General features: G+C 38.0%; 1 protein-coding gene across 2 annotated transcripts in view; it reads right to left on the reverse strand.

The window, feature by feature from the left end:
• Positions 1 to 13,845, reverse strand: part of AFG2A (AFG2 AAA ATPase homolog A) — a 254,821-nt gene that overhangs the window by 172,796 nt on the left and 68,180 nt on the right. The window contains exons 12-13 of one of the 2 annotated variants that reach the window (XM_079772599.1): positions 11,340 to 11,393; positions 9,648 to 9,727 (exon numbers count right to left, since the gene is read on the reverse strand). In XM_079772599.1, coding sequence (XP_079628725.1) covers positions 9,648 to 9,727; positions 11,340 to 11,393 — 134 coding nt within the window. The remainder of the gene's footprint in view (positions 1 to 9,647; positions 9,728 to 11,339; positions 11,394 to 13,845) is intronic. The other variant, XR_013813591.1, reaches the window with a different exon arrangement.

Consider the following 13,845-nt stretch of genomic DNA (forward strand, 5'->3'; position numbering starts at 1 on the left):
ATCCCAAAACTAACTCTATTCAAATAATTTTTTTCCTCCATCATCAACCATGTTCATTTTCTCTCCAATAATGACATGCTACACAACTGTCAAATATAAAAGATCTGGGAAGAAAGATTTGCTTATTTAAAAATAGCCAAAACCGGTTTGGCTCAGTGGATAGAGCATCGGCCTGTGGACTCAAAGGTCCCGGGTTCGAATCCGGTCAAGGGCATGTACCTTGGTTGCGGGCACATCCCCAGTAGGGGGTGTGCAGGAGGCAGCTGATCGATGTTTCTCTCTCATCGATGTTTCTAACTCTCTATCCCTCTCTCTTCCTCTCTGTAAAAAAATCAATAAAATATAAAAAAATAAAATAAAATAAAAATAAGTGGATAGGGGACATCTGTAATACTTTCAACAATAAAGATAGTTTTTTTAAAAAAAGAAAAAGAAGTGGATATATATAAGAAATATTAAGGAGACACAATAAGGCTGGTAAACCAGAGTCTCCATGGAGTCACTGGGGGAAAAGAACTTTAACTGTAAACATGTTGAGTTTGAAGTGCCTGTGGGACATCTTGAGAGTTAGACATAAAAGAAAGTGGTCTGAGGTAGAAATATATCTCTTGAAGTCTTGCCATAGAGATGGTACCTGGAAAGATGGAAGAAAAGATCACCCAGGAAGTATATAGTGATGAAAAATAAATGAATAACGAACAGAATACTAACACCAGTATTTTAGAAGGGATGTGTATTAGTTAGCTCAGGCTGCCATAACAAAATACACAGACTAGGGGCTTAAACAACAGATATTCATTTTCTCATAGTTTTGGAGGCTAGAAGTCCAAGATCAGTATGCCAGCATGGTTGAGTTTTGGTGAGAGTTCTCTTCCTGGCTTATAGATGGCTGCCTTCTTGCTGTGTCCTCACATGACAGAGAGAAATAGAAAGCAAGCTCTCTGGTGTTTCTTCTTAAAGGGCATTAATCCCACCAGGAGGGCCACACCCACATGACCTCATGTAAACCTAATTATATCCCAAAGGCCTATGATCTAGAATTTTTTTTGTTAAAAAAAAAGCATTGATTAGTACTTCATTAATTCTTTCTGGATCTCTTTTGACAGGTAAATGTATTTATTCCAAAGCTTCCAAATGCTTCTTTATAATGAAGATGATGATGCTTCTATGCACATAAATGCAAGCCACAAAATTCCCCATGACAGTCCCAGTGTTTAATTTTTTTTAAGTAACACTAAAACATGGTGAACTCAGATTCTGAGAACAACCAGCTTGGTGAACCCAATCTCTAGGTTCTCTGCACCATCATTGCCTTATTTGAAAAATGAATGTGTAGTGCTTCTTTGGAAGACACCGTTCTAGAAAGCTGCGATAAGAGGATAAAGTTATCACTTTCCCCTTAAGGACTTCATAATCATTGGCATGTATAAATGAGGAAGTTATATTAGATATTATATAAATCCTTCTAGCTTCAGAATTCTATGATTCTGTGATGGTATTAGGTAGTACCTAAGTAAAGTTATTTAATTCGTTATTTTTAATAACAATATCAGTATTCAGAAACTCATTATGGATACCCCCCAATAGGACACTTCTAAACAGAAAGTGGTGAACTCATACTTGTCCAATTTGCTATTTGTTGTAGGAAGAAACAGTGGCTGTAAATAATGTGGAAGATGAGGTGAAGGGAATTCTTTGGAATCCCATTACCCATGCTGCCTTGCCCTTTATTTCCACAGATCATTGAGAGCTAGCCAGAGAATAGCACAGTGAAAATGTTTTATGGGCTGAGAAATATTCTTGGCTGAATTTCAAAGCTGCAGTAGGAAACAAAACCCATAAAACTGACATCCTAGGAAATCAACTCCCAGAAAAAGTTTTAAAACAAATGTGTAATCACTAACATAATGAAATGATTTTATAAAACTTTATTATCTGCAAGAGATAGGCAACATGACAATAAGGGGAAAATGTTCAGCTGTAGAAAATTGAAGATAGACTTTCCCAAACATTCTCTTTTCCCTTAAGAGGTCAACCCATTTTTCTAAATTATTCAGATTCAAAAGTCATATGATCCCATGGACCAAAGGGACTTTATATCTTAGAACAGGCCAACAAACTATAGCCATAGACCAAATCTGGCCAGCCGACTGTTTTTCTATTTGATCACATACTTGCTAGAGCCTCTTGGACTACAGTAGCAAAGAATGAACAGTTTCAGTAGAGAATGTATGCCCCCTCCCCCACCAAAGCCAAAAATCTGTACTAACAGAAATATCACTGCTATGTAGTAATTAGTACACTGATTTTTATTTTTCAATACTCCATACTTCACAAAAAATGATATATTAATTTCCTTTTCAACTCTTCTAATAAAATAAAATGCCCTATCATCTCTTCATGTGATTTCTAAATTATACTAGTAGACCAACATCTCAATTTAAAATTTTCAATGTTTATTTAGTATACATTTCAAAATGTCATAAAGAGTTCCAAATGGTGGGCATCTTAATTTGTTTCTTAAGATCTCTCTCTCATATCCCATGTAGTCATTATTCAGGCTTGGAAGAAACCTAAAAAAGACCTAAAAGAAGGCTAGCCGAAGAAATACTACTCTGAACACAAGCATTTGCTATGACGATTCTCTTGGTGATGTAAAACACAAGCAAACTTTCATTTTTAAAGTTTAGAACAAGAGAAACTACCTGTGCTATGACAACAAAAAAATAATTCCTAGTTCCTAATCAATGCTGCAATAGGCCCTGCCTTGAAGAAAAGTCGGACCTTTATATGCTACAGTACTTACTTAGCACAGACACAACACTAAATATTCATAGAACTCTGTTACATGTCATGAAACTATTAAAATTAAAAAATGTTATACACTTTCCATTTCCTCTCTTGCTGTTTTCTTCAGCATTTCTTTTTAATATTAAAAGTTTACCAATTTGAAAACTACTAGTATGCATACTAGAAAACAGGCACTGAATTTAGAAACTTGAAAGAAATATACAAAATAATGGTTAGACTTTTTAATAAGTAGTTTTTGTTAGAGTTTGTTAAGCATAGCAATGTTCTTTATATAATTAGATAATTTTTATCCAGGTATAAATACACCCAAATACTGATAGTAAGAGGATGTTCAAAGGGCACTAAATCAGAAGACACGAGCTCCAGTCTTGTCCAGGCCACAAAGAAGTTATGTGTATTTCTCTTAAATTTTAGGGGCTTCTGTTCCTTCTGAAGAATAAAAACTTGAACTAGATGACTTCTAAGAAATTTTCCAGCTATAAAATTTTATGAAAATTTAAAAACCACCATAAAAATCACATTAAAACAATTCAGAATCCTCCTTGAAAAGCGTCATTTAGAGAAATAATGCCTACAAAAATTTCTTCCAAGGTGCTTAGTGTCATGCATTTACCTGAAATTTGAATATGCTGCAAAAGAGGCTACCCCATTTCCTGACCATTATTTTAAAACCCAGAGCTCTTCTCAGAATGCTGCTAAGCCTGGAATCCTCATTTACAAGGAAAGCTGGCTCAGAACTCCTTGCTGTTTCCCCCAACCACTCCAAGTGGAAACCCATTCTGGACTATTAAGTGCAGAAACAGCCATACAAGACAACAGTAATTGATATCACAGATTCTCCAATACCTCACAGAAGATACCATTTAGTCAGTCAGTTTTTAACTGAGCACTTAATCCTTTTCATTTTTTTCATATAATCTTCTTTTTTACATTCTAGTCATAAAACAATAACCCAAACGGTTTTTTATACAATAGCATTAGTTTTATAAAATAGAAGAGACCATCTTCTCTTTCACCCAAATAACAATACTTTCTTCTATTTCTAAAACACATTTTTCATATTTAAAATTTTTGAATCAAGATGTCACCTGGAGTTGGTATTTCTCAGCACCATGTCATAGTTTAAAGCTGCACTTTTCTTCAGTAATGGTACATAAAATAATAACTTGTCTTTCAACCAATGGCATCTTAGATTAACTAAATGTCATAGTACCTGACACTTCCAGAATACTTTTTCTAATTTCCAAAATGCTTCAGTTTCCTCCACTAGAATATAAACTCTGTTGGGCAGGATACATTTTTATCTCTTGCACTATATTTCTATCTATATTAAATTATTATTAAAAAATCTATGCAGAAATTATAAGAAACACTAAAGTTTTTAAGCAGTTACAAAATCGCAGGAATTATGGGAAACAGTTTACATGTATTTTAATTCCAACAACCTAGAATTTGTTACTATTAACTCCATTTTGCAAATGAAGAAACTCTGGCTTAGAGAGGTTAAGAAAATTGCCTTAGGTCCAGTTCATTGTTTTATCCCCAACATCAAGCTTGCTGCTGAAATAGCATTCAATAAATATTTACTGAATGGGTGAATGAATATGTGCTTGAAAGGAGTCTAACAGCAGCCTATGTAGATGAACAGGGTCATTACTAATGTCAAGTCACTGAGAAATGCACACTAAATACAAGCTTGAAAGGCAAGTTAGTTAACTACTTAGACCTGGAGTCCTAGAATCTGTGGTGTGGTAGTCAACTCAACAAGTGGCTCAGAGTATCTGCTCTAGAGTGGAAATATCTGAACTCAAATCCCAGTTCTGCTACTAGCGATACATGACCCGAGTAAGGTATTTACACATCTAAAAGTCTAAGCTGTCTCACCTGTAAAATGGAGGAGGGACTAGGACCTACACCTCCTGGGGTTGTTATGATGATCTACAATCTACAATAATAAAAAAGTAAGATGCAAATTGACCGTACCTTCACAATGCCCACCAGCCAATCAGGAGTGAGTATGCAAATTAACCCAACAAAGATGGCAGGTTAATTTGCATGCGCAGGCACCAAGTGGCCGGGGGCAGGGCGACGACGCAGGCGTTCTGCACTGCCCCAGCTGCTCTGGGTCTCTGGGCAGCGTGGGAAGGCTGAAAGGCGGCTCCGGGCCGGAGCGAAAAGGCAGCTCCAGCTGGAGCGAAGGCATTGCCGGCCGCCAGAGGAAGGAAAGCCCATTCTTGCACTAATCTTCGTGCATTGGGCCTCTAGTTTAAAGATAATACAACAAAAGGCCACACAACATGTTCTGTGACAAAGGGAGTCACTACAAACAAAGGGAGTCACAGTTATCTGGAAGTTAATTACGTAAACAAGATGGGCCTCTCCAGGTGGTGACTCTAAGTTCCAGAGATATGTTTCTAGTTCCAAATCTCTTCTAGTTCTGCTTGCAGGTGGGCACTACCAGGCAAGCAGTGTCAGTTGATGAGCATGATTCAGGATCAGTGACAGAGGAGGTTGCTCTAGGAGTCTCCAAATGAGCCAGTGGCCATGTCCTCAGTCACAGGAGGCCTGGCCAAGAGAATACAGTACATGGGGCTCCCCTTACACCTCTCCACTGCTGCCTAAGACAAGTTTGACTGATGAATTATTGCCCAGTTTGCTCTCCCCACTATAACCTTGAAAAATGTATAAACTTAAGTTAGCTGGAGGTGTAACAGAGTACCAAAGCCAATTGTCAATTGTATAATAACCTACTTTGCATTAATACAGGGGCCTTTTTGTGAGCTTTTTTTTTTTCTTTTACCTAGAAAGCATTTAAAAGTCTATCTTCTCTAATAAAATGGTAATATGCAAATTAACCATCACTCTGCTACATAAGCCACACCCACCAGCCAATCAGGGCAAGTATGCAAATTCACCCCAATCCAAGATGGCTACAGCCACAGAGAGCAAGGTTTCCCAGGTAACAGAGGAAGCCAAGCTTTGTTGCAGGCCTGAGCCTCCACTCAAGCTACAAAGTTTCAATTATAGAAGGTAAACAAATTCAAACAAATGGCAACAGAATGGAGCTTGAGAGAGCAGGCCAGGGTTGCCGGCGGCAACAGGGGAAGCAAAGCTTTAAACACACCCTGGCCGGGCCCACTCGCTTAAGGCAACAAAGTTTCAACTGTAGAAGGTGAATTAACTGCCACAGAGATGGCTGCCGCCCCGGAGGGAACAGCAGGCTTGGCTCTGCTCCAGGCTACAAAGTTTCAATTGTAGAAGGAAAATAAATCCCAGATACCAGGGCCTCCGCTTAGGTTGCCAGGGGGCGTGGCCCGCCTGCAAACCACCACAGGCCCCTCACTCAGGCCGCCCCACACCCCAAGAGAACCCCACCCTGATCCGGGACACCCTTCAGGGCAAACCAGCTGGCCCCCACCCGTGCACCAGGCCTCTATCTTATCTAATAAAAGAGTAATATACAGATTGATCATCACTGCAACACACAATATAGCTGCCCCCATGTGGTTAAAGATCCTGCCCCCATGTGGACACAAGATGGCCACTACAAGATGGCCAGCAAGAGAGGGCAGTTGGGAGGCACCCGGCCTGCAAGGGAGGGCAGTTGAGAGGGACCAGGCTTGCAAGGGAGGGCAATTGGAGGTGATCAACCCTGCAGGAGAGGGCAGTTAGGGGTGACCAGGCTGGCAGAGGAGGGAAGTTGGGGGCAAACAGGCTGGCAGGGGAGCAGTTAAGCATCAACCAGGCTGGCAGTGGAGTGGTTAGGGGGTGATCAGGCTGGCAGGCAGAAGCGGTTAGGGGCAATCAGGAAGGCAGGCAAGCAAGCAGTTGGGAGCCAGCAGTCCTGGATTGTGAGAGGGATGTCCGACTGCCCGTTTAGGCCCGATCCCACCAGGATCGGGCCTAAACGGGCAGTCGGACATCCCTCCAGGAGTCCCAGATTAGAGAGGGTACAGGCTGGGTTGAGGGACAACCCCCCGCCGTGCACGAATTTCGTGCACCGGGCTTCTAGTAGTTTAATAATAAGCACTAAATGAGTGTTAGCTAATATTATTAGCCCAGTATAATTCAAATCCCTTCCTAACCTTAGTGCCTTAATTCCTCCCTATTTTCAAAAGAGCTATGCTACTTTAACACCATTTTCAATTTTCCCAAATGTTAGGGAGATCACTGAAGTCACTTTGCAAAAGGGTCTTATATTTCCTCCAACTCCCAACATGAAATAAAGACCCCCCAAAAATCTTATTCAAAACAAGCATAATTTAAATGAGTATACAGATAAAGAGAAATAAAAATAAGGCTTATTTATTTTTCAAGTCCCAAAGAAATTTAAATGAGGCTGAAAGGAGAAAATAGTGGTTGTAATTAGACACTTTTATAAGTATTAAAAAAAATCTGTCTGAAAGCACACCTATTTTAAAGCTAAGCAAATAGTATGTCAAATAATTGGTTTAACATGCATGGGATAGTAAGGACTAGTATGTATACATCATAATTCTCTGCTCTATTTGTAAGACATCTTAAGTTTGGAAATTAAAACCTTCATAAGATGAAACAGCTTTCTTACACACTGCCATTTTTGGACTAGCCATATGGGTTTGATCTAAATATTATTGATTGAACAAATGAAAGCAATGACTATTCTATAGCCCAATATTATGTAGAAATGCCTCCTAGTTTATGGAATTTTTATTTTTCTGTTTTTCCATGTTTCCATTTCTTTAACAATGCATAAAATTGGTTTAATAGCTTGAAAATGTTACTTGGTTTAATAGCTTGAAACAGCTATTGATGGATACTTTTGGTATCCATCAATAACTATTTTTTCAGTTTCTAGAAATTGTTTAAACAGCTGAAGAACAAAAACATACAACATACATGTGGAGATTTCATTTTTTGTTTTCAGGTAATAGCAATCAAATTAGATAAAACAATCCCTTTCTAGGCAAGGTGGCCCATCAACAAATTAGGAAGAAAAAACAAAAACAAAACAACAACCCTGAAAACAGAATATCACTCGAGATTCTTACGGCTATAAAAAAACAAACTATATAAGACTCACCACAACTGAAGTACAACCAAAACTCTCTACCTTGGCACATTAGCATTACATTTGCTTATCAATCTCATCTTTGTTTTCTGAAATGTCAAATAACTTTTGACGCCAAATCTATATATATAAAAGGCTAATATGCAAAGTGTCCCCTCGGGAGTTCGACCGGGAGACTGGGAGTTCGATCACTCGCTATTATGTGCGCTGACCACCAGGGGCCAGCGCAGAATGAAGGAGGCCCTGGCTGGCGGCTGGCAGCCGGGGAAGGGAGGCCCTGGCCGGCAGCTGGAAGGCCCCAATCAGCCCTGATCGCTGGCCAGGCCTAGGGACCCTACTCATGCACAGATGTCGTGTACCAGGCCTCTAGTTTTCTATATAAAGGAAAACTGCACAGAATTCATTTGTACTTGATTTGAAGGAGCCAGTATAGAATACAATGAACACTATTAAAGGAAATGATACCTGGAGGCTGCAAATCATTAGCATCTCTAATACATTAGCAAAGTCCTACTGACCAAATTGCCTGCAAAAACAGGATATTTCTACCAAGTGCCTAGTCTGGTTTCTCATACCATTTTATTTCAAAAGCATTTTATGAGAATCTGCTACATATTCTACCTCCCATCTGGTTCACATTTAACAATGTATCCCATCCTGTTCCTTTTAGACTCCAAAAACAGATGTCCCCAACATCACATAAATGTGGCAGGTCACACTGCATCAGCTAACTTTCCTGGCTTCCTTTTCTTCTCTTGCAGTTAAGGTGAACTTGAGCTATTTGCAACCTTTTGTGTCATCTCACTTCAGAAGTAATAAAAAGGGCCCAAGTACTTTAACTCATAAAATAAAAAAGACTGGTGGGTATTTACAGGAGATCAAACAGGAGAGCAGGGCAGGCTCCCTCCTAACAAGTTTCCTAATGACAGTTTACATTCTCATCCGGTGTGGCAGGGTAGACTACCCAGGAAGGAAAAGAACAGCAATGCTTCTTATTGAATTTACTCCTGGGGCTTACATGGTACCCTCTGCCATCACTATAATTACCATCAGGGAACTTTTATAATCAATATATACATCAGGAAGTTATGCACAGAGCATACAGATTAACATTCTCCAACATGAAGTATTTGCACATATTCCTTAAAGGACCTCTAAACATTTGTAGAGAGAAAAAAAAGTCATACTTGTAAATAGTTCTGTGTTATGTATACATATATGTGTGTGTGTGCCTATATGATTATATGTTTAAAATATAAATAATTCTATTTAATACCTGAGATTCAGGAACAAAACTATTAATACTAATTTTAATTCTATTGTACCTAATTATATTTCAGAAACATGATTTAATCCAGAAATACTAACATCTGTGTAGTAACATCTTGTATTAGAATTGAGTTCTACTGTATAATTATATTATGCTTAATTGGGCTTTTATTTATAGTTTTAATCATATATTTATAACAACTCAAATTTTGATAGTGCTATGGATCCCTGTAGATAACAAACTATAAAAATTAACTCAAATGTCCCAAATGGTTATCAATGTATTGTTTTTTTTCTTAATTGTATATGAAATTATACAAATGAAATAAGTTAATGGGTATAAGAGAAATTATATTCATGACGTAATTTAATGGGTATAAGAGAAAATAACTGCATGAATTGAAAAATGTCTTCTTTATGCCAAATGTACTAGTAAGTAAAATTGGTATAAGAAATGCTATTTACTCTACACTGTAACTGCTAATGTTTAACAGTAGTCCTATGAAATACTGCCTACCTGCCCCTTTCAACTGCTAAGGCATCCAGTTCATCAAAGAAAATAATGGAAGGAGCCACCGCTCTCGCTTTGCGGAAGATCTGGTGGAAAGAAGAGTGCCATGTTAGGGAAAGATCAGTAAACTCCAAAAAACCCATCACTGGTTTCAGTATGAAAACTGCTTAGAACTGAATCTATTATGTACAAGACAATCAGCCCAATCATTTTGTCTACAATCTATAACAGATGGATACACACTGCACAAAGATAAGGCAACAATATATATCCAGAGGTCTGCCTGTAGGAGGCAATGTGGTTAAGCAATCAATCTCAGCTGAAATCCCAATTCCACCATTTCAGTAGTTGTGTGACCTTCAGAATAGTTAACTTTACTTCTCTGAACTTCTATTTCTACATCTATAAAATGCAGATAATAATAAACGCCAGTCTCAGAAGATTCTCTTCAGAACTAAATAAAAAATAACAATGCAAAGCATTTAGCACAATGTCTAAAACATAGTAAGAACTCAGTAAGTGACAGTTTAACTATAATAAACACATATTTAAAAGAAAAACCATACATGTGCAAAATCAACCATAGCTTAAAATATAAAATACCCATAAACTCAAACCAAGCACCTTGTTCATGTCACTTTAGACTTTATGGGAAAGGAATAGTTGATGTAAAGCTGGGACAAGAAAATTGGCCAAAACTTGAAAGATCATTGGTTGGTTAGACCACAAGTCAATCAAACTATTAACACCAGTGACTGGCCCGATAGCCATGAGGGTGACATGTGGAAATGGGCTAGAAAAAGCCCGCACAGACAGAAAGAAATTCAAATGTGTGTTACCTGAAATCTAGGCCCCCATTTTCTTGTCACAAGTATCATGACCATAAAAATACAAAACAGTTACCAAAGCTTTATATTTATAAAGATCACTTTATTTCATTTTAATCAATGATAGTGCTGTCATTATCAATTAATGTTTTATACAATTATCTTCACCTACGTTTTAAAAGGAAAAAAGTAACTTAAATTTTTTTCTCAGATAAAAAAAAAGTGTCCCAATCTGTAATACTCAGGTAACTTCACAAATGGAGACCATCCACTCCACTGCTATTTGTGTGTTCTTGTCCTTGCTTAGCTTCTGTGAGGATAGAGGGTGCCTATGTGAGGTAGGCTCACCTTCACTTGGGAAAGTCAAGACTTGTGGTCAAACTGCTGTTGTTACCCAACTCCAGCACCTTGATTTTACATGAATTTAGTATGTGTAGCTTCTGCAATATGAAGGAGTGGCCCATCACTTAGGCACAGGCTAAATAGGAGAGTACAGTGGACTTTTCATATACTAAGCTTACTTGATTTAAAGGACTATCTAGATTAAAGGATTTAAATCTCATTCTGAGATCATGTGTTCTAAGTATAAACATGTCATTTCTAAAATGAAATACTGGCAGTTGTTAAAAAAAATATTTATTTGGTAAAACTAAAGGATGATACTACCATAAGGCTTAAAAACAAAGTATGGTAGGTGATCAAAAATGCATTTTAAAATAATAAAATAATATTTGCCTAAAGAAAAAATATACCACTAGAATTTGGATTTAAAAATTTCAAAATCTGCAACCCAAGCAAAATGGAAATCATACATAGGACAGAAGTATGGTTCTCCTGTGCAAAGTTCCACTTTACGGCATCATCTTCTTACCTCTCTAACCGCTCTTTCAGATTCTCCAACATATTTATTCATCAATTCAGGCCCCTGCATGAGAAGAAAACATCTATTTAGTTCTTTATAAATATAACCACAAGGAAAGAGCAAATACATACATAAAAGAAGAAAGGAGGGGCGGGGATAAATAAAAATATGCTTATAATTAAATTAGTTCCTTTAGCATGCTTATTTTCACTAGATGTTATTTGTGCCTCAAAAAATTAAGCCACGCCCTAACCAGTTTGGCTCAGTGGATAGAGCGTCGACCTGCGGACTCAAGGGTCCCAGGTTCGATTTCAGCCAAGGGCAACCTTGGTTGCAGGCACATCCAAAGTAGGGGGTATGCAGGAGGCAGCTGATTGATGTTTCTCTCTCATTGATGTTTCTAACTCTCTATCCCTCTCCCTTCCTCTCTGTAAAAAATCAATAAAATTTATTTTTTTTAAAAATTAAGCCACTCCATGTTCCAAAAACTACACATCAATACAAAGGCAAGACTGTGACCATAAACATCTTGTTCTCTGTCTACCCGTTTCCCCCATTTTCACCCTATATCAGGCACAGTGCTAGGGTTAGCTGCTAGCATGGGTACATATGGTATGGTCTGTGAGGCCCATATTTGCTCATAAGTTATTTAACTCTTTAAAAAAGTGATACATAAATCCCTAGAATAGATCAGGTCAATGAGACTGGATAAGGTTATTTCTTTTCCAATTTTAACTTACCAGATAACTATGGTGTGTCAGTCTTACCACATTCCACCTGCCTAGATACCATGTGCTTCACTGATAAGGGTGATCAAGAAAACTACCACAAGGGCCTTCAACCATGTGAGGACACAGCAAGAAGATAGTCATCTATGAACCAGGATGTGGGATCTCACTAGACACAAATCTGCTGGCTCCTTGATTTTGGACTTCTAGTCTCTAGAACTGTGAGGAATAAATACCCAATCTATAATATTTTTTATAGCAACCTAAATGGACTGAGATACCATTTAAAGCAGGAACTGGCAAATTTCTTCTGTAAAAGGCCAAGTAGTAAATATTTTAGGTTTTAGAATCCAAAAAAGGAAAGAAAAAAAAAAAGAAAACTACCAGAAGGAATTTAAGTACCATATACTGGCTTAGTTGATGGTAGCATTACTTTGCATGTGTCCATGGCTGAGATCGAGTATTCAAGTTTACAAAACAACAGAAATAGCATAAATGCATGTAAAATATTTGTCAAGCTGTTGAATCTAGTGTGAACTAAACCTGACTTATGTTTTACTGCTTCATTATTTTACACCATTATCAGTCACAAATTCAAGGGCAATATTTATACCTCATACTCTTGCAATTTTGTCCCTTTAATCTACTGGGTTTCTTCCAGTCTTCCCAAGGGCTTTTTAAATGTGTCTGACACCTGCCTGTTGCTTTTGGCTATTACAATTCAAATCAAGTTTTTATAAGTTCTGAAATGTCTAGGGAAGGCAAGTTAACCTACGTGTTAACTATGGTTAAATGTTATGGAATATGCTCATAAAAACTCAAACTCACATGAGATAGAATTACATATATGTAATATAAGTACAGGATCCTGAAAATTAATTTTAAAGAAACCAGCATCAGCACATATAGAAGGCCATTTTGGAAAAGCACTTCAAAGAGTTTGAAAACAGGCATTACATACCATACCTTGGGCAAGTTTTTACTAAAAAGTGACAAAGGCTGACAGGGAAGGGAAGATAATTCAAGCTGTTCCTCTCAATAAGTATAATACAAACCTCCATAATTCATTCACTCAAGAAAACAAATTTTAAGAACTTACGCTGAGGACACCATGCTGACTCCATTTAAGCTAGCAGTAAAGTGAACATGTACACATGTCCACAAAAAAACTTAGTATGTTATTCCTGACTCTCTTGTCTCTCAATCTTCATTACTATCTATAATGCATAATCTTAAACACTGGGTCTCAACTTCCACACTCTCATCTCTAGAAATGACCATCCTCTTGAGCTACAAATCCATATTTACAATGGCCTTCGGGACCTATCTGCCATGTAGTTTTAAAGGCATTTCAGCCCGGCCGATGTGGCTCAGTGGTTGAGCATCCACCCATGAACCAAGAGGTCACTGGTTCGATTCCCAATCAGGGCACATGACCAGCAGGCTCAATCCCCGGTAGGGAGTGTGCAGGAGGCAGCCAATCGATGGTGTTTCTCTATCATTGATGTTTCTATCTCTTTATCCGTCTCCCTTCCTTTTTCTCTAAAAATCAGTTAAAAACTTATTTTTTAGCCCTAGCTGGTTTGGCTCAGTGGATAGAATGTCGGCCTACAGAATGAGGTGTTTCAGGTTCAATCCCTATCAAGGGCACATGTCCAGGTTGCAGGCTCGATCCCCAATGTGGGCCATTCACAAGGCGACCAATCAATGATTCTCTCTCTTCATGGATGTTTCTCTCCCCCCACCCCTTCCTCTCTGAAATCAATAAAAATATATTAAAAAACAAA

The sequence above is a fragment of the Cnephaeus nilssonii genome (genome assembly GCF_951640355.1).
Source record: "Cnephaeus nilssonii genome assembly, chromosome: 5".
Classification (NCBI taxonomy): Eukaryota; Metazoa; Chordata; class Mammalia; order Chiroptera; family Vespertilionidae; genus Cnephaeus; species Cnephaeus nilssonii.